The 20,664-nt window shown below is 49.9% G+C and overlaps 1 protein-coding gene across 1 annotated transcript in view; it reads right to left on the reverse strand.

The window, feature by feature from the left end:
* The window catches only part of IGSF9 (immunoglobulin superfamily member 9), a 58,257-nt gene that overhangs the window by 18,757 nt on the left and 18,836 nt on the right, over positions 1-20,664 (reverse strand). Inside the window, exons 3-10 of the mRNA XM_084824036.1 lie at positions 14,527-14,679; positions 10,166-10,317; positions 5,889-6,006; positions 5,167-5,308; positions 4,109-4,254; positions 2,079-2,221; positions 1,815-1,955; positions 395-511 (exon numbers count right to left, since the gene is read on the reverse strand). Coding sequence (XP_084680162.1) covers positions 395-511; positions 1,815-1,955; positions 2,079-2,221; positions 4,109-4,254; positions 5,167-5,308; positions 5,889-6,006; positions 10,166-10,317; positions 14,527-14,679 — 1,112 coding nt within the window. The remainder of the gene's footprint in view (positions 1-394; positions 512-1,814; positions 1,956-2,078; positions 2,222-4,108; positions 4,255-5,166; positions 5,309-5,888; positions 6,007-10,165; positions 10,318-14,526; positions 14,680-20,664) is intronic.

Raw genomic sequence — 20,664 nt, forward strand, 5'->3', positions numbered from 1 at the left:
CCCTGATAACTATACTATTGTATTGTAACAATCGCTGGAACAAAGCAGAGGAGAATGCTCCTTCCTCGGAGGAGGGAGAAGGAGAATGGAAAACTGCAAAGAAACACAAAGAAAGGCCGCTGCAGAAAAATACCCCCCCCCCCCCCCGCACTCGAGGCTACAGAAGTTTCTGGAAAGTGTATCCAGGATACCTCTGGTCTTCAACATGTCATTTCACTTCTGATATTTCTATACCGCCCCACAGCCGAAGCTCTCTGGGCGGTTCGCAAAAATTAAAAAGCCATTCAAATACACGATACAGAAGCCGTGTACATAAAACCATAGAAACGGATGGCACACACAGAGACAACAGATACCTAAAACCAATTTTGGAGCAACAGAGCCCGTGTCCTACCTTGGTCCAAGAGATGACGGGCAGGGGGTCACCTCGGGCAGCACACGGGATGAGCAGCTCCCGCCCCACCTCCTGGAAATACTCCTCCTTGGGCCGCAGGGTGAAAACGGGAGGATCCTGGGATGATATAAAACATGATACGTGCCTTGTACGGGGGATAATAATCAGCTTCTGAAATGGGCAAGGTGAGGAGACAGGGGGAGGTGAGCAGAGACTGCTTTGAGGGCCCTATCGTATCATTAGCGTGCCTTAATAGGAAAGAGATCAGCGGGAAGAAGACGGCCATCATGGCGAAAGAAGATGGGAACGGCTTAGCTGTACTTCTATACAACTATTCAGAACAGCGGTGTCAAAAACGAAAATTGCTCTAATGATAGCTCACCGCGGATAGGAGATGGCACCTTAAGAAGAAGTGGCAGTAAATATAAAAACAGTCAATGCAGACCGAAGCCTCTGAACGGTTCACAACTTCGTCGGGAAACTACCGGCTGGGAATTTTCATTTAAAAATGAAGTCGCTCATTGATAGAGCCCTTGTTTTGCGTGTAGAAGGGCCCAGGTTTAGTCCCTGGCATGTGCAAGTAGGGCTAGGAAGGGATCCTGCCTGAAACCCTGGAGAGCCGCTGCTGCCAATCAGCGTCGACAGTACTGGGCTAGACAGACTGACGGTCTGACTCCATATAAGGCAGGTTCTCATGTTCGTATTTAAATCAGCCCCTTATTCAAAGCTATGAGGACTGGAAACTTGCTGTCTTTTGGGGGGAAGAGCCATAGCTCGGTGATAGCGCACCTGCTTTGCATGCAGAAGGTCCCAGATTCAACTTCCAGGGAGGGCAGGAAAAACACCTGCCTGAAAACCTGGAGAGCTGCTGCTGCCAGTCAGTGTCGATAATACTGGGCTAGATGGCCGAAGTGTCCAAGTCAGTATAAGGCAGCTTCCTATGCTCCAATTTAAATTAGCACTTTCCCCGGAACCACGAGGACTAGAAACTTACGGAACAGCTGTAACCTGAAACCCCAGAGAGCTGCTGCTGCCAGTCAGTGTCAACAATACTGGGCTAGATGGCCGAAGGGTCCGACTCAGTATAAGGCAGCTTCCTATGCTCAGATTTAAATTAGCACTTTCCCTGGAACCATGAGGACTAGAAACTTAGGGAACAGCTGTAACCTGAAACCCCAGAGAGCTGCTGCTGCCAGTCAGTGTTGATAATACTGGGCTAGATGGCCGAAGGGTCCGACTCAGAATAATGGTCCCGTACACGCAGCAAGTAGCCGCTTCCTATGTAACGGCAATGGGAGCGGGCCACCCGAACGCCTTGAGGGAGCAAGCATTTGCCCTACCCCTTTATACAGCTACTTCCGTTCTTAATGCAGAAGGTCAAAGGCCACCTTGCACTCGCCCTGCTTCCTCCGCCACTCACCTTCAAGAGGACGCGAGTGGGTGCCGAAGAGCCAGCGGTCCCATAGCTGTTGTGCGGGGTGCAAGCGTACACACCCAGGGCGTCGTCGTTGCTTGTAGCGATGACAAGGGTGCCGTCCGGACTCATGGACCAACCGGGGAACTGCAGGAAGGGAGCAGGGCGGGGTGCGGGAGAGAGTGCTCCGATGAGAAGAGGGTTCTTGAGAAGAAGGGCACAGGTCGAGCGAGCGCAGAGGGCGCGTCGGCGGATGTGCGCACGAGCTACCTTGCCCAGCTCCAGCGGTTGCCCATCTTTGGTCCAGCTGACGAAGAGCAGCGGGGGGTTGGCCTTGTTGGGGCACCTGAGGGTGCCTTGCATTCCTGTTGGCAGGAGGGTCTCGGGAGGCATGTCGCTCACACGCGCCGGATCTGCGGGAGGAAAAACGTCCTGACTGTTAGAGCAATAGGACGATGGAACCCATGACCCAGGGAGGTGGTGGGCTCTCCCCCACTGGAGGCACTCAAGGCGAGGCTGGGCAGCCACCTGTCAGGGACGCTCCGACTTGGATTCCTGCACCGAGCAGGGGGCTGGGCTCGAGGGGCTTATAGGCCCCTTCCAACCCTACTGTTCTAGGATTCAGACAGTGGGATGCCAAGGTAAGATGGTGGTGTGTGAAGCCAGGGGAGAGACATGGAGCAGCAAAGGGTGGCTTGTGCCTTCAATCAGATCCTCAGATCTTTGACCGGGAGAGGAACTCAGACCATGTGGCAACAGTCCTGTAGTCCAGCAATGTGCTTCGGCTATTGGGCGGTATAGAAATGAAATAAATAAAACATAAATAAATAAATGTGAGGATTCCTTCAGTAGAGCAGGGGTGGGGAATTGTATGGGTGGGGGGAATGACTCCCCACTGAGTCCCTCTGTGGGCTGGGTGATGTCTGGGGGCAGTGCCGGTCATCCGGAGTTCATCCTAGCCGGTGCCTTGGTTGGGAACCCAGCTTTGCTCTGCACAGGCTTTCCTGGCCAGGGAAGACCCCCCCCACCAAACAAGATGCTGGCTGGAGGAGCGCCCCTCAAGCAGACACTTTGGGCAGGGTGGCTTTGCTTGCCCCCGCCTTCCCCCATTGGGGAGGAAGTCTGGCAGGCAAAGCTGCTCACTCTCCCAATTGGGAAGGGGAGCAGCGACAGGGTTGGCGGAGAATTTCTCCCCGAAACTTCGGGGGGCTGAGCGCCAACGTGTTCGGCCCCCCGAACAAGTTTCGGGGAGAAATCCTCCGAACCCCCCCCGCCCCCCGCACCCCCCCCAGGACGGGACTTACCTTCGCTGAATGTCCCTCCCGGCGGCGGGTCTGGCCGGCGGTTTGGCGGGTGTTCGAGCGGGGCGGGAGCGGCAGCCGGTCTTTCGACCGGCTGCCGCCGCCGCCATTGCAATCAAAGAAAAAAAAAAAACGCCCCCTGATAGGCTACGTGACGATTCACGTAGCCTATCACGGCTAGATCTGCAAAGTCAGCCATGATAGGCTACGTCAATCGTCACGTAGCCTATCACGGGTGACTTAAAAAAAAAAAAAAAGTGTGTACGGATAATGGATAAAAACGGATAAAAACATTTACGTAGACTACAGTGACTAAATAAGGAACGCGAATGGCGGCTCCCTATGGGGGCCACCATTAGCGTACGTGCTTTTTTTTTTTTTTTTTAAGTCACCTGTGATAGGCTACGTGACGATTAACATAGCCTATCACGGCTGACTTTGCAGATCTAGCCGTGATAGGCTACGTGAATCGTCACGTATCCTATCAGGGGGCGTTTTTTTTTTTTTTTTAAACTTTCGCGTTCGCGGCCGGGCGAGGCGGGAAGCCTCCCCCCCGGCCTGAATTTCGGCCGGGCCGAGGCGGGAAGCCTCCCCCCCCCGGCCTGAACTTCGCTGGGGGAGCAGCGAAGCGCCTCCCCCCCACCGCGAACGTCCTTCGAGGACAGGTAAGTGACTTTCGTCCACCCCTAAGCAGCGTGCTAAAGGAAAACCTGCTGTTATCTCCAACCACTCATTGGAGATAACAGTGGAGATTCTTCTCCCCACTAGCTTTTGCAGAGCTTGGGGGAGCGGTGGGGCTGGGAGGGAGCCTCTGTGGGCCGCATGGGGAACCTCTGTGATCCAGATTAGATCCCTGGGCCAAAGGTTCCCCATCCCCACAACAGAGGCTGATCTCAGCCCTGGTAGAATGGACGCTTCATTCTGTCTGCTTCCAATCCAACTTTCCCACCCCCTTAGATTGCCCCAGCCAGTTGGCGGCCTGGGGGATACAATGCTTACACAGAACCGTGAGGAAGGCCGAGGCGGAAGGTGATCTCCTTAGCCCGTTGCTGGGAACACAGGTGTATCGTCCCGAATCCTCCGGGGTCGTTTTCTGGACCAAGAGGCTCCCGTCTACCAAGACGCGAATTCGGGACTGGAGGTTGCTGAAGGAGCGGGAGGAACAGGAGCGTGAGGTGATCGGAAGCCACAAAGCAGCACGTACAACATTGTCTCCCGCAACTCCCAGATGTCTTCGGGTTGGCCTTTTCTGGAGCCATCTCTCTCCCCGACAAAAAGGCCTATACAAGTTGAAAATGCCAGGGGGTGGGGGGAAGGAGCGGGTTCTGCTACTGCACCAAGACCACAGAACTGAGCCGGGGGAAGAGGGTGAAGGACACGGGGCAGGGGGAGTCCAGAGGAGAACGACAAAAGGAGCAATAGCTTGGCTGTGAAGGTAGCAGACAATCTAGGAGCTAGTTCTGCCATACGAGCAAAAGGAAGGAGCCCAGGAGGAAGGACCGCCCGGTGATCACCTAGAGCACGGGTGCAGAACCTTTGGCTGAAGAACCAAACCCGGCCCACCTGAGCTCCCCATCCAGCCCACTGAGGTTCCATAGCAGGCCACGCCTCCTACCCCTGACTACCAATTTGGCCATTTCCTGGCTTTTGTGCAGTTTCCCCCCCATTCTCGAAGGTTGAAGTGCCTCTCCTAAGGCTCCGTTCCTGGTGGCGAGAGCTGTGAGCTGCCCTTTTGGTCCTGCCCCCATTGCCTTTGGCTCCGCCCACCCTGGAACGCGGCCCCCGAGAGCTTCTGGGAAATGGAATTCGGCCTTCGGGCTGCAGGAGGTTCTGCATCCCTCACCCAGAGCAAGGGCGGAGGAAGGTGACCACCTACCCTTTTCTCTCTTGAGGCCCCTATGGAAATCATGAAAGTCCATATATGTGTGTACACATGATATATACCACATGGACACATACGGGGATTCTGTATGTGGGAATGATACACACCCAACCGGCCGAATGCCCAGTGAGTGATTCTCTGCCCCCCGCCCGCCCCAAAACACACGTGTACTTACCTGAGGTGAAAAACGTTGGTGTTCCCTTGGAACCAGCTATAGGTGAGGTTGGCAGGGTAGGCCTCGGCTTGGCAGGCCAAGAAGGCATCTTGGGTGAGGTTGACCGTGACGTTCTGTGGGGGCACCACAATCACCGGCGGCCCTTGGAGGATGAGAGGGAAGCAAGCACGCCGCATGAGGGGCGGAGGGGCGACGGGCCCAACAGCACACTCGGGATTCAAGTGCAGGAGGAGGTCTCGGAAACCATGCTAAGTTTCCCTGTGGGGACCAGTGACGTCCCTTGCTCCTGAGACTGTTCTGGGCTGTTCCAAAATTTCTGGAGAGTAATCTGGGAATGGACCGGAGCTCCGTGGTAGCGCACCTGCGTTGCATGCAGATAGTCCCAGGTTCGAACCTTGACGTCTCCAGTTAAAGAGATCAAGGAATCGGTGATGGGAAAGAACCTTCTCTGCCTTAGGCCTTGGAGAGTTGCTGTTGGTCAGAGGAGACCAGGAGTTGTGGTCCTCTGGACGTTTGGGCCTACAACTCCCATCAGGCCTCACCACTGGCTGTGCTGGTGAAGACCGATGGGAGTTGTAGGCCCAAGTGTCTGGAGGGCCGCAGGTTGCCCACCCCTGGAGTAGACAATGCCGGGCTGGTGTCTGATGGGCAGCTTCTTGCACTCCTATGCGAAACTGCTGCTCAGCCCAATCTGGGGACACTTTGCCTCTTCGCCTGCTCACCTTGGACCAGAAGGCGAGTGGTGCTGGTGACGGTGCCCTCCTCGCTGGTGGCGTGGCAAGTGTACGCCCCGGCACTGGCCCGATCCACGCTGGCAAAGACAAGCGTCCCATTCTTCACCTGGCGGAAAGCACGAGACAATTCAGGCAGCATTTGGCCCGGGCAGGTGCAACCCTCCTGATCAGTCCACCAGGAACTCAGACCTCCAGGCAGTGGTGTGTTCACAGACGAGCAAAACAAATTCCTCGTTTCACAGGGAAGAGCTTCTGCCAATTCCCATGTAGCCATTCAAAGTGCTGGTATTAACATTTAAAGCCCTTAATGGCTTGACGCCAGGTTCTCTGAAGGATTGCCTCCTCCCATATGTGCCTGCCCAGACCCTAAGATCATCTTCAGCGGTCCTTCTCTGGGGCCCCTGCCAAAGGAAGTCAGGCGGGTGGCTCCCAGGAAGAGGGCCTTTTCTGCAGTGGCCCCTAGCTGTGGAATGAGCTCCCTAGAGAGGTTCACCTGGTGCCTACATTGTGCCCCTTTTGGCACCAAGTGAAGACCTTTTTATTCTCCAGTATTTTAGCATTTTAGCTTCCTAGTCTTTTAGCTCTGGTGTTTTAAATCTGTATTTTAAATCTCTGCATTGCTGAAAGGTTTCATTCTGGATCTACCGTTATATGGTGGTTTTAAGCTTTCATATTTATGTTGTTTGATGCTGTGCTTTGTGGTTTTAGTTTTTGTGAACTGCCCAGAGAGCTTCGGCTATTGGGCTGTACAGAAATGAAATGAATAAATAAATAATTCTCATTATGCTGTTTTGGTTGTCCCCCCCGCCTCCTTTTTTTAGGGATTAGTCATCTTTTTTGCTGTTGCGAGGAAAAAGTGGGGAGTGGAGAACCCTTGAAGGAAAGGCGGAATATACATGTAATACAAAATAACAACAATAACAATAATATAACCCCAGCGAGGCCCGCCTGGCACCAACACTATTATCTTTTCGGCAGCAAGTTAAGACCTTTCTCTTCTCCCAGGCATTTGGCCGCATATGATAAGTTTTAATCGATCCTGGAATGGCTTATGGTTATGGCTGTTTGCTTTAGACTGTTTGCAGTTGTTTTAGATATATGTCCTTTTGTGTATATTGTCTGTGTGTTTTTTATGTAATTGGCTTTTAAAATCTGTATACTGTATTTTTAATGTTTTTAATCTTTGATATATGTCCTTTTGTGTATATTGTCTGTGTGTTTTTTATGTAATTGGCTTTTAAAATCTGTATACTGTATTTTTAATGTTTTTAATCTTTGTAAACCGCCCAGAGAGCTTTGGCTATTGGGCGGTATAGAAATGAAATGGAATGGAATGAATGAATGAATAAATAAATATTCCAGGGGCTTATAGGAAAGAAAAATGGTGGCGCCTGGAGAGATCTCTGCTGCTGCCAATGCCAGGGAACTGCCTCCATTTCACCCACCTGTGGCTGGCAGATCTCAGGTTCCTAGTAAAAAATGAGGTCGGTCCCGCAAGCCTGCAGCGTACCCATCCCTGTTCTAAACCAGGGTGCCCTCCAAATGTTGGACTCCAAGTCCCATCTGCCCTATGGTGGCGGTAGAGCTTGACGAGGCTGCCGGGGTGAGTTCATGCCGTTCACTGAGTACGGGCAGGTGGCGAGTGGGGGCTCAGCGAGCGAGGCTCAGGGGTATGGGCAGGGGGGTTCCGCCGGATTCCCGGACAGAATCAGGTACCTGCGCCATCTGTAGATAAAACTGGCTGCCTGTTCGGTACTGGGCCAGGATTAAGATTTTGGTGCTAGTGTACCAAATGGTGAGCGTGAAGCTTGACGAGGTTGCCAGGGTGAGTGCAAGCTGCTTGAAGAGCATGGGAGGGTCTCAAGCACGGTCCAGGGACTGGCAAGCAGGGGCTGGGCGGGCACCCGGAAGGGGATGGGCTCACACATCCCTAGTTTTATCCTATATACCAGCCTTCCTGAACCCGGTGCCTCCCAGATGTTTTGGATGGCAACTCCCATCATTCCTGACCATCAGACATGCTGGCTGGGGCTGATGGGAGTTGAATTCCAAACCATCTGGAGGGCACCAGGTTGGGGAAGGCTGCTACGTACAAAAACAGAACTCAAGTATGTAGTCAAAACAGCACCACCCACAAGAGAAAGGGATCAGCAGACATGGGGGATCCCCAAGGTTTCAAGGCATGGTCGGAAGGCACGTGAGGCAGCCGCCTCGCTGAAGCTAAGCGGGTCTGGGTCGGGTCAGTGCTTGGAGGGGAGCCCACCTGGGAACCGCACGTAGCCCCCTTGAGTTCTACAATGGAAGAAAGGGGGGATATAAATGTAATAAATAAGAATTGCAGAAGTACAAAAAATATTTAGGAGGGAGGTGGGGACCCCAAAATAGTGCAATGAGGACCGAGCATGCTCAGTGAGCACAGAATACTGTGACTGCTGGGAAGAAAATGGGAAACCAGGTGGGAGGGAACGGAATGGAATATAGTGGAAGAGGGTGTGGCTGGCTGGAAGAAAATGGGAAAGCAGGTGGGAGGGAATGGAATGGAATATAGTGGGAGAGGGTGTGGCTGGCTGGAAGAAAATGGGAAACCAGGTGGGAGGGAATGGAATGGAATATAGTGGGAGAGGGTGTGGCTGGCTGGAAGAAAATGGGAAACTGGAAAAAACAGGAAAAAATGGGAAAATGGGAAACCAGGTGGGAGGGAACGGAATGGAATATAGTGGAAGAGGGTGTGGCTGGCTGGAAGTCTGAACTGGAATGCTGCACCCTGCAATGCTTGGATGCCGTCAGTGACACCATGGATCAAGACAAATGTTTGTGTTCGCTCAAGCAGCCAGCAGGGGTCAGTCATATCTTGAGATCAGAGATTTATTCGAGAGAGGTATTTAAAACAAGCCTTTTCTCCTTGCATATTAGCAAGCCTTCCCCAACCTGGTTGTTTGGTCAGGGAAGACGGGAGCTGTAGTCCAAAACATTTGGAGGGTGCCAGGTTTGGGAAGGCTGAATCATTCCCAAGGGAATTATGGGAGAACTGCCATTACAAAACTGTTGCAAAAAAAGAAGAAGCAAGTTATGTGGGTGGTTTTGCCCTACCTGATCCCTCCTCATGATTTGTTTGTTTATTTATTTATTAAATGTATTAATCGCCCATCTGGCTGGTCACTCAGCCACTCTGGGCGATATACAAAGTATATAATAAAACAGTTTAAAACAATAAAATTCTACAATAAAAAGATTTTCTAAAATACCCTAACCCACCCCAAATGCCTGCCTGAACAACCACGTTTTTAATGCACGGCGGAAGCTCATTAAAGAGGGGGCATGACGGAGTTCCCCAGGGAGGGAGTTCCACAGAGTGGGGGCCACCACAGAAAAGGCCCTCTCCCTCGTCCCCACCAGTCTAGCTGTCCTGGCTGATGGGAGAGAGAAGGCCATCCGAGGCTGATCTTGTTGAGCGGCCTGTCTGGTGTTGCTGGAGGCGCTCCGTGAGATAGGCTGGGCCGGAACCATATAGGGCTTTAAAGGTCAAAACCAACACCTTGAATTTGGCCTGGAAAACAACTGGTGATGTTGTTTTCAATGATGTTTTGGGGAAGGGTTTTAAGGATGAGAAACTATGTAGGTTTTCTTAAGAGGAAGTTCCAATGAAATAGGGGTGGAAAGAGAGAATGGAGAGCATCATTTAAAACAGCAGCAGAGTTTTGGGAGAACAAGGGTGGTGAGAATGGTGTGCTTCCGCAATCTGCTCAGTGACCATGAGGCCTACTCACTCTAGGCCAGAGTCAGGCAACCTTTTTGGTCCGCAAGCACATCTGGCAATTTGAGACACTCTCCTGGGCACCACCACAAAATGGCTGCTGTGGGAGGGCTAACAAAGCCACCTGCCCCAAAGACTGAGTACAAAGCAGAGACGAGGTCTGAGACCCCAAACACTAAGCAACTCCTTTGAACCCACAGTTTTCAGCATCGACACAAACTTATTTCACAGCAAAATGCGTACTTATTAATTTTTTAAGTGGGTGGGGTGGGGTACCTTGGTGGGCAGCAGAAAGGCATTTGGGGGCACACATTGCCTAACCTTGCTCTATGCCTTGGAAATTCTGCGAGTTCCCAACTCTGTTACAAGGCCCTGTTTCCCCCACCTTGTAATACGATCATGTCGGTGCATGTTTCTAGTCCCTCTGCCCTGGGAGAGGGAGAGGGAGAGAGAGGGAGAGGGAGAGAGAGAGAGAGAGAGAGAGAGAAACAAACAAACACACACAATATACCTGCACTTTGTTTCCACTTTCAATGGCTTGGTTGTTCCTCTTCCAAGTGACCACCGGCTGAGGGTTGCCAGCTGCCAAACAGGTGAGGGTGAGAGGCTTTTCGTTTTGTACTTCTACGAACGCTGGTGGGGTCTCCTGGAAGGTAGGGGGAGCTGCAAGACAGATTTTATCAGAAGAGCTTCTGAAACCAGGCCTCACACATTCCCTCGTTCCATTTTTTCTTTAATAGTTCCTCCAGCTTGCTCTGACCTGCATTCCACCGCTTTTGGATCCCAGTTGAACTATGAGAACATCTAACATTAATTCCATAATCGGAGCATGCACAGATTGTGTTCAGCTCCTTTGCATGTTCTTTTTCCTCTCTTTGTCACCATGTGCATGTATGTGCATTGATTAAACACATATAGATATGTTCGTTGCTTTCTGGGGGAAGGTAATAGGTATGTATTAGGTAGCTATATAGTTCTGTTAATATGTGAATGTAATGCTACGTTTGTATATATAACATGTCTTCGATGTTGGTTGGTGATTATACACACACTGCAAAAAAGCTATCTTGGCATGATTTTATACAGGAATGCATCAAGATCCCTTTTGTGTGATGCTCTAAATGTGCTGCTGGCACTAGGAATGGATTAATATGTTTCATTTTCTATAACATTTGCATTTTTTAAGCACAAGTTTGTTTTGTCCTGTGTCCCACTTTGCAAGATCTTTTTTCAGTCTACAGAAAAATACATATGTAGTTTGGGGGGCATGAAAATTCACACACATTTTGGTATGCAATTTCCCCTAACGCATACTTTTTTGAATGCAATTTCCTCCCCTAACGCATGCATTTTTGTACGCAGGGTTTGAACGGAGAGCTGTGTCGCAAAACCCAGAGAAGTGTGAACACCGAAGAAGAATTGCTTTCGGCTTTGTGTATTAGTTCAGGAATTAGGTCCGTCTTAAAATGCAAACCAAATACGTGTTGCCTCCAACTCTATCCTGCACATCAGTCAAACTGCACAGGAAAAAATAATCTTGATTCAAACATATGTGCAATCACACACCAAGATTGCTTTGTGCACTGTGTTTTACCAATTCTGATGTGAACACGGGGAATGTGCATGGATGCGAATGTGCAGGCCATGCTGTGTCCACTTTTAGAAGCCAGAAGCTGCTCTAGGTGGACATTTGAGCTGATCCAACCAGGCTCTGGACATCTCACTAGTAAACCAATAAGACTGCCTCAGCACATGGCTGAGATCCTGACCCCCCCCAAATTGCCCCTCCCACCCCGGTTTCCCCTCCTGTTTTAATGTCTCACTGGGGCTGGTCAAAACTGTCCAAGGAAATTGCAACTGACTAGGAGCAAACATAAGTAAGCCGGGGAGGCAATGTGTGGGAGACAGCAGGATTATGGACAGGCAATCAGGGTCTGGAAGAAAGAGCTGAGCAGATGGAGTGGAAGACAAAGTTGATCTGGCTGCGAGAGGGAGTCAGGGGTGGGCAGACTTGAGGCTTATGGGATCTTCTTTTGTTTTTTACTAGAACCCTGAGATCCATGAGTCGGGGCCCGCTGCAAAAGACGCACATTGAGAATGAAAGAATTCTGAGCCCAGGAGTTTGCTTGGGGGACCAGAAAGCTCACTGACCTTTCACACACAAAAAACCCAATCCTGGTTACCCCGAGTGTTCTTCAATTCAGCAGTATAATGTAGCGCGGCAGGGTGGGGGGCGTGAGAGTCATTTTATAGCTAAATAATTGGGATTCAGAAATCGTTACCGGTCTGTTGCAAATCATCCAGAGATCTACCAGTAGATCCTGATCTACCTTGTCTGAGGTCTAGGACAAGAGCTTGGCCTGAACAAGAACGTTCATATTATTTATATCATGCCGTAATTGTGCACAATGCTCTACAGAAGGAGTGGGGGGGGGGCTTTTTTTCTGCCAGGCTGTTTTCCTTGGGGGTAATCTCTTGGGGGGCACATGCCAGCAATGGGCAGAGCTGAAAGCAGCTGTGTGTGTGTGGGGGGGTCAGAGTCGAAGTTGCCATGAACATCCCTTTTCTCTCTTCCTCTGCCTCTTTCTCCCCGCTCAGCAAGCTGCCAGGGTAGGGACAGATCGCTCTTGCAAGAGGCCTGAATGGATCACTTGCAGTTCTTAAAATTAGGATGCCCACCCTGCTTTACAGAACACAAGCAAGCAAATCTCTGCTCCAAGGGGCTTACAATCTAAAATTTGACACAAGGGAGGTAACTGAGGAAGGGGAGGCAGGTGGAAAAAGGAGTAACCTGGGGGGAAACATGCATTTGTGTCACTAACACATACTCAGGCTTTGTTTCTCCAGAGAATAAGGGGATTGTGCTCAAGGCTTCACAGAAGAAAGGAAGTTTGGAAGAAGGGTTTGGGGAAACTATGAAAGGTGCACTTTTCTTGTTTGGGCTGGATTTTAATGGCTGGGGTTAAGCAGGTTGCAGTGGACAATGTTAATACCCATCCATCCATCCATCCATCCATATAGAGATACACACACACATCATATATACTGATAGCATCTCCATTTTTCAAATACTATTGCCTGTGCAGCCAAAACGGCCCCATCCATGCACAAGAGGCACGTAACAGTAGACTCGAGGCAATTCCAAGGTTTGCAGAAATACAAAAAATCTTTAGGGGAAAAAAACCTTTTTTGGGGGGGATCCCCCCCCATTCCCACAAAAAAAGCCCAATGAGAACTGAGCATACTCAGCGGGGATAGAATGCTGAAGGAGGGTGGGCTGAAAACCACCCAGAGAGCTTCGGCTATTGGGCAGTATAGAAAGAAAGAAAGAAAGAAAGAAAGAAAGAAAGAACCAGAGGGAAGGGAAATGGATTGGAGTCCCATGGAAATGGGCATGGCTGGCTGAATCCTTGAACAGGAGCTCTCTATCCTGCACGTTTTATTGCAGGTCCTACATGCAGGTGTTTATATGTGAGTGTATACACACATTTAATTGGGCGTGTTGTTTTGACTCAGCTCATAAGAGCCCTGCAAGAACGGACCAAAGGTCCGTCTACATTTGGTTTTCCCATGGCAACAAGCCAGATAACCCTTGGACGCTCACAGTGAGCATGTGATGAAGGCGACTTCCCTCTACTGCGGTTTATTCTCATCTCCTGTTACTGAGAGGTAGACTGCCTCTGTCTCTTGACAATCCATTCAGCTGTCAAGGCGAATTTCCTCCTCCATTAATTTGTCTCATCGCCCCCTTTGAAAGCCAGGAAAGCGTGCAGCCGTCCCCCCACCTTGTGGCAATGAGTCCCACAAGTTAATTATGCCTTTTGTGAAGAAGTACTTCCTGAAGCTACCGTTAATCCATTTCACTGGGTCCCCCCGCCTCCACAACTTACAGCATTACGAGAAGGGAAGAAATATTGTTGCTCCGCTGCAACAAACAACATTAAAAATTTCAGGCATCTATAAGATTATTATGCCCTCTTCCAGAGGGAGCAATCCTGTGGTTCCTGGATAGCATCTGAGGGGCCGTAGGATAACTTGGATGCCCCAATCCAAGGTCAGAGACAGCGCTCCGACCTCAGAGGGGGGAATCGGAGATCCAAGCCCCCTCCCCCTTGCAGCTACTGAGGAAAGGACCTTGCTAGCTGGCCTCTGAGGTTGGGAACTTGACCTCAGAGAGGGGGAAAAGGGGGCGCTCTGGTGGGCGGGGAGGGGAGGAAACTGGGGAAGCCAGGATACGAGCTGTCCTGAGGCTCTTCCAGCCTCCTTCCCTCCCCCACCCCCGAAAACACCTTTGCTAGATAGGCTAAAAAGCCCGCCTAGTGAAAAATGCATCCTTCTGCCCTGCAAAGGATGATCGAAAGCCTCAGATTCGGGGGCTTATGACCATCGAGGGTGTGATCGATAGGAATGCAACTTGAATTATTTTCTTAAGCCAAGGGTGCAGAACCTCTTCAGCCCACAGGCTGCATTCCATTTCAGAGAAGCTCTCGGGGGCTGCTTTCCAGTGGTGGGCGGGGCCAAAGGGAAGGGGGCAGGGCCCCAAATACTAGAAACACCAGCATATTTTACTTGGAGTTCTTACTGACAGTAACTCAGCCTTCAGAGAGTTACTGTCAGTAAGTTACTTTCAACCTTCTAGAATGGGGGGGGGGGGAACAGAGCAAAAGCCAGGAAACCACGAATGATCAGAGGTTGGAGGAAAGGGGGCGGGGCCAGGCAAATGGGGTATGGACTCCTGAAGAACCCCAGATAGCTTGATTAAGCCTTTGGGCCTGAGGTCTGCCAACTCTGTCTTAAGCTCTTATTATGTGCCTTGGAAAGAGACAGGGTAGAAAATGAAATAAGTAATTTTTAAAAATGACCAGAGCGTACAATTGACGGTGAGATGGATCCAGGTGCCGTTCTTGAACTCATCGTCACTGCTGGGACGGTCGAGAAACAGCACCCGACACTCGTACCAGCCCTGGTCTTCGGCATGCAGCTGCTCAATCTGGAGAGAGGCGCCCTCCTGGATCCGTACGCGACCTGTGTGGCAAGTGAGAAACCACCGAATGATATGCATTTCACTTCATTGATTATATTTCTCTACCACCCCATAGCCGAAGCTCTCTGGGCAGTTCACAAAAATTAAAAACCACTAAAAATACATTATATAAAGTATAAAAACCATTTACATAAGGACATAAAAGCAGACAGCACACACAACAACAACATATGTCTAAGGGAGTAAAGGCCACCACCTTGAACCCAAGTCTTCATCTTTCTTTCCTAAAATGGAACAGAACAGGATTTTTCCATGGATTCTACTCAATGAAAGCTTAGGATGGCCTAATAATATGATGGCATACTTTTCATGTACCTGCCTGGATATTAAGATCTAGTAGGGATGCCCTTTTAATGGTACCACACTTGCCAGGTCAACTTGTGCATGTGGAATTTGGGGTGGCGGAGAGCGCCATCTTGTCCGTCACCCAGTGTCTTAGGTCAGCTCTGGCTCGAGGCCTATTTCCCTCTGCCCTGTCACCAGTGTTGAAGTAAGACTCAACTGCCAGTCTGGTCAACTTCGGCATATGGAATTTGGGGATGGCAGAATGCACCATCTTGTCTGTCGCCCAGTGTCTTAGGCCAGCTCTGGCTCGAGGCCTATTTCCCTCTGCCCTGTCACCAGTGTTGAAGTAAGACTTAACTGCCAGTCTGGTCAACGTCGGCATATGGAATTTGGAGATGGCAGAGTGCGCCATCTTGTCCGTCGCCCAGTGTCTTAGGCCAGCTCTGGCTCGAGGCCTATTTCCCTCTGCCCTGTCACCAGTGTTGAAGTAAGACTCAACTGCCAGTCTGGTCAACTTCAGCATATGGAATTTGGGGATGGCAGAGTGCGCCATCTTGTCTGTCGCCCAGTGTCTTAGACCAGCTCTGGCTCGAGGCCTATTTCCCTCTGCCCTGTCACCAGTGTTGAAGTAAGACTCAACTGCCAGTCTGGTCAACTTCGGCGTATGGAATTTGGGGATGGCAGGGTGCGCCATCTTGTCCATTGCCCAGTGTCTTAGGCCAGCTCTGGCTCGAGGCTACTTCCCTTTCTGTCAGGGATCCCCTGAGAAGACCGCCCTGCTGGCGTTCTCCATCCCTGACCTAGGGCCTGGCTGGGACCATGACACTGGAAGGAACTGTCTGCCTTTGTGATGTTCCTGCTCACAGGGCTGGGAACCGCCGCGGAAACAAAAGCTGGAGGCCAGGCCCCGACTGACAATGCCGAGTCAAGGGGTCAATTAAACAGACATTAAGTGTTACACAGTGTCCTTCTCGGCGGGCAGGGAAGGTGGGTGAGAAAGGAGGCCAGCAAGGATTTGCACCCTGGAGGCAGCGCTGCCTCTCCCCACTCTCTTCAAGAAGGCGTTGTCCCTTAAGAAGAAACCAAGAAGGCCTTTTCACGCTATCACCAGGACTCCTGCACCAACTCCTTTTTATTTGGGGTGAGATACATCCTCTTGCTGCCACAGAGAGACTGTAGCATGGTTTCCTCTGCTGGTGCCCATGTTGTAGGGATGGGTGGGTGAAACCTGAAACCATTTTTTGAAACCTGACTGGATGCGCAACTGGTCACGATGGGTATATTTTTCCTCCTCCAGCATCAGAGGCAGTATTACCTCTCAGTAGCAGTTACTGGGGAGGGTACTCTTGCACTCATGTCCTGCTTGTCAGCTTCCCATTGGGGCATCTGGCTGGCCACAGTGGGAACAGGACGCTAGCCTAGCACAAAAATTGCATGTGCGATGTGATGTACAGATGCAAATGTAGAAATGACTGCTATAAATTAAATAAAAATACTTCTGTGAAGACTGCGACCGGGTAAACTGTGGGCCTGCGCAGTCTGCCGACCAGGTCTTAACAGCGGATGGGCGATTTCAAGGCCTAGTAATTCCTTCTTATGGTTTCTTATGGTTCTTTATCTTTAAACCTGACTTGGACTGAACAGCCCTTCCCATGGAGGATGCCTTCAAATGGAGGACTGTCCTCTATAAAGTAGGACAACTGGACACTCTAACTCCAGCCCATGAGGGAGGGCAATCCCCTCCAAAGAACATCGATACACATAAAAGCAAAAAACCCAAAGAGATGTAAAATGACGTAGCAGCGGTAGAAAATTTCCCTTTTCCGTTTTTGTAAACATAATAATGATTTATCTAAAGGATTTTTACCCCACTCTTTAGCCAGAAAAACTCCCAGAGTGGCTTACATAGATCAGCAGTAAGACAGTCCCTGCCCTCAGGCTTAACATGACGTAAAATGACACGACACTCGAGGAAAAAGACATGGGGCGGGAGGAGGAAAAGAAACAAGCTCTGGCACCAGTTCTTCAAGTTGCGGTTCTTGTCACAACCAGCTGGGATGGAAATGGTTCAGCGATACTGATGGAATGACTACAGTCAGGTGACAGATGAGGGAGCAGAGGAGCAAAAAGGCAGATGGTTGCTCAGAAGAGGTGATGGAATAGCTCCACATCTCTTTTCTCCCTCTGCTCTGCCACCTGATGGAATGGCTACCGCTAGCTGACCATTTAGGAGAGCTGAAGGCCTGGATGAAAGCCAATAATCCTGGACAAGCACCTCAGCCTAGTGCAACAGATGGGGCTATCAGGCCCTCACCGAATAACTTCTTAGAGAGTCAAATTTTATGTATATGTTACACAGAAAGGGCGCAAAGACGTGGGCCTCGCTCGTTCGGTTATTCATCCATTGATGGAGACATCGGGATTCTTACGGTACTTCTACAAACCTTCTGCTTTGGCCCCACCCACCACGGGAATGCGGCCCCAGGGGTTTCTCCAAAACGCAATATGGCCCTCGGGAGGAAAGAGGTTCTGCACCCCTGCTGCAGGGCTTTCATGTGGCCCTCCAGATGTTATTGGACTCCAGCTTCCATCAGCCCCAGTTGACATGGCCAATGGCCAGGATGATGGGACCTGAAGTCCAACATCTCGATGGTCACAGGTTCCCCGCTCCCGTCATAGAGCTACAGCTCTTGGCAAATCTTCTTTATCATGCTAGCCGTCAGATTAAGCATTTTTTAAAATCAGGGTTGGATAAACCACCAAGGTAAGGCAGGCTTCTGCCATATATCTGTATAAAATCCAGCTGCTTGAGTACTGGTAGGTTCTGGGCGGCCAGATCATAGGATATCTGTATTATCATTATCGTCATCATTTATTTGTACGTTGCTTTTCCGCAAAATTGTGCCCAAAGCGACCCACAATATAACAGATGAATAACAGTAAATATAATTTAGAAGGTATCAAACGCCGATATTCAAACATGCTGGGAGTTGTAGAACTTTTTTCTGTCTAAACATGCATAGGATTGCGCCCTTAATGTACCTGTTTTAACGCGTTGCTCTTTGACTTGGACCTTTTGTTTGGTTAATAGTTTTGTTCTGTTGATTGTTTGTTAAAGCTCAATAAAAATAATTTTAAAAAGCAGCCATCAAAGAATGCATTTAAACTACCGTTTTGAGGATGGGTGCTATTTCCTAGTTTGAATCCATAGCCAAGTTTTTAAAAACTCAGTTCCGGTTGATGTATGATTAGCAACTCCTCCCGTTCAAATTCTGATTCTCACCCACAGCGGTTGTAAAACTTGTCTGGTTCACCCACAAACAGGCCAGCTTGAACCAGACTAGGAAAGTGACACGTGGTGACAACAATGCCAATTTGCAACAAGGCAGAGCAAGTAAAAGAGCTAATTCTGCCCCTCGGAAACATACTTTCAATTAAGAAAATCAATGAACTCACTCAAATTGGAGAGCGCAAAGAAGCCAGAGCAAACCAAAAGCATTTCAAAGCCGTCCAGCTTGAGACGGTTTTTGCAACCTCTCTATTGCAGGATTGCCACAAAGGGCGACATGTCAACGGCCAAGGGGGAAGTCGATGAGCTTGCAGGGTCTAGAGCCCATCAGCTTTGAGTTAAATTCTTATCACCTGAAGCAATGATTTGAATTATTCATTCCTCCCCCTCTTCCCCACCACCCCAGATCTGTTCCAGTTTGGGTTCAACAGAAGCAATTCTGGAACTGGGTAAAATCAATGTGTGTGGGGGGAGAGAAATGGGATCACTCCATGTTTCCTCCCGCCTGAAGAATTATCAATGGGTAGAGGAGGACAGTAGGGCAGGGCCTCTGCTGTGACCCCAATCCCTCTTCCATGAATTGACTGTAGTGAGGGTTTACAAATGTCTGCACAGGGCTAAGATTTAACTAATGGTTCTGTTTCTGTGTGTGTTTTTACGGAATAAAATCAATGGTTGGAATGTTGTTGCTTCTTTTTTTAAGGGGAGGGGATCGCTTCGTGGTTTTGGTTTGTGTAGGGGTCTTTGCCTCACATCTTCCCAGCTGCAAACAAGCTTTAACTGCATTTGCCCACGTGCTTCTTTCCACCTTTGTCTCTCTTTCCCTCCCTTGTTTGCCCCGTTGCCTATTTTAGATTGGAAGCTCCTTGCAGTCAGGGACCTGCAAAATGATTCATGCCATTCTGTACAAAGAGGGCTGTGTGCTAAATAAAAGAAAAAATCTGCCCCTCTCCAAAAGCAGAACATTGTCCCTAGTGTAATACATGGAAATTAGGAGAAATTGTGTCTTGTTTTGCATAATTGATTTGACATAATTTATTCTAGTTTTTATCATCATGAGGAATGAGATGGAGCAACGCAGACCCTTGACACCTCAGCCCTCATTGCTGGAGATGTCACTCAGAGCCTCCTCTGGCTTCCAACAGTTAGCACAAGCATCTCTCTGCACCACAAGGGCTAGAAACTTGATCTTTTTCAACAAAAGCCAAGATTCTCAGGAAGCCGGATTCTGCAGCCAATACCACCTTTGTGGCTTTCTGTAGATGTGTGGCATTATAGAGTTTCCTGTACCCATCCAAATATTTTATATACATTGGCTCATTTTTCAATGTTTTAATTTTAAAAAGTCTGTCAACTGCATTTTCTCTGATCTCTGTAAGCCGTTTTGTCTGAAAAAGCGGCAAAGACATTAACAAAGTTAAATTCATTAAAACTTTCGGTGTGGGAGGGAAATGAATACCAGGAGACAACCATTACGGCTCCCCCAAATGAGTTTGGTAATAGCTGTCGGTAGCACCTACCAAGTCATTCTTACGTGGGCAGGAGTTCTTGGCACCAAACTTTGGAGAGGAAAGCTGACACAGGGGCCATCTGATGTGCCTGGGGATTTGGGGGCGGTTCTGGGCTTTCAGCTTGCCACATCCCAGTTCAGCCATAACTGCAGGGGCCAAGAGATGAGCCAAGGGGGCTTCCTAGCTGAGATCTTGTCATGGCCTGTTTTGACAATGGCGGAGGAGGATAAGAAACTTAAGGAAGCGGCAGCACAACCTGCCTAATCCTGCCCCAGGGCTATTATCAGATCTGTAATCGGCTCAGCAACTTTGCAGGCAATTGGCTCAGCCCCAACTCACACTGACAGGGAGCGCACACAGCCCAGGGAGTCCCCCAAGAGATCAGCCAGTCTGACCCCTGCTGCGGACTGGCAACCTGGATCTCTAGCGCCCAGGACAGATGGTGCTCAACGTCCGAAAGAGATACTTCTACAGGGAAAGCTGTCGGTCTCGCCTCCCCGTCAAAGTCACTAGACAACCATTCCAAGTCTTCAACAGAGACAATAAAGCATGGGTGGGCAACTTGCAGCCCTCCAGATGTTTTGGCCTGCACTTTCCATCATCCCCCACCATTGGCTATGTTGGCTAGGGCTGATGGGAGTTGTAGGCCAAGATATCTGGAGGGCCACAAATTGCTCACCCCTGTAATAAATTTTACCAGGCCAAGAACAGCTCTTTGATTTCCCTCAATAGCTCAGACACTGAGTCACTCTGGGGCACTGTGTGAGGAGACGAGAAGGGGGTGGCCCTCATGGGTGGCCGCCATTTTGTTCTCGCCCTGAACTGCCACAACATCTAGTAAACACTGCGGTCAAAAAACAAGATGGCGGCTGCTATGGCAA

Source organism: Heloderma suspectum, chromosome 17 (assembly GCF_057233095.1).
Source record: "Heloderma suspectum isolate Gila_16-S chromosome 17, 16-S_ref, whole genome shotgun sequence".
NCBI lineage: Eukaryota > Metazoa > Chordata > Lepidosauria > Squamata > Helodermatidae > Heloderma > Heloderma suspectum.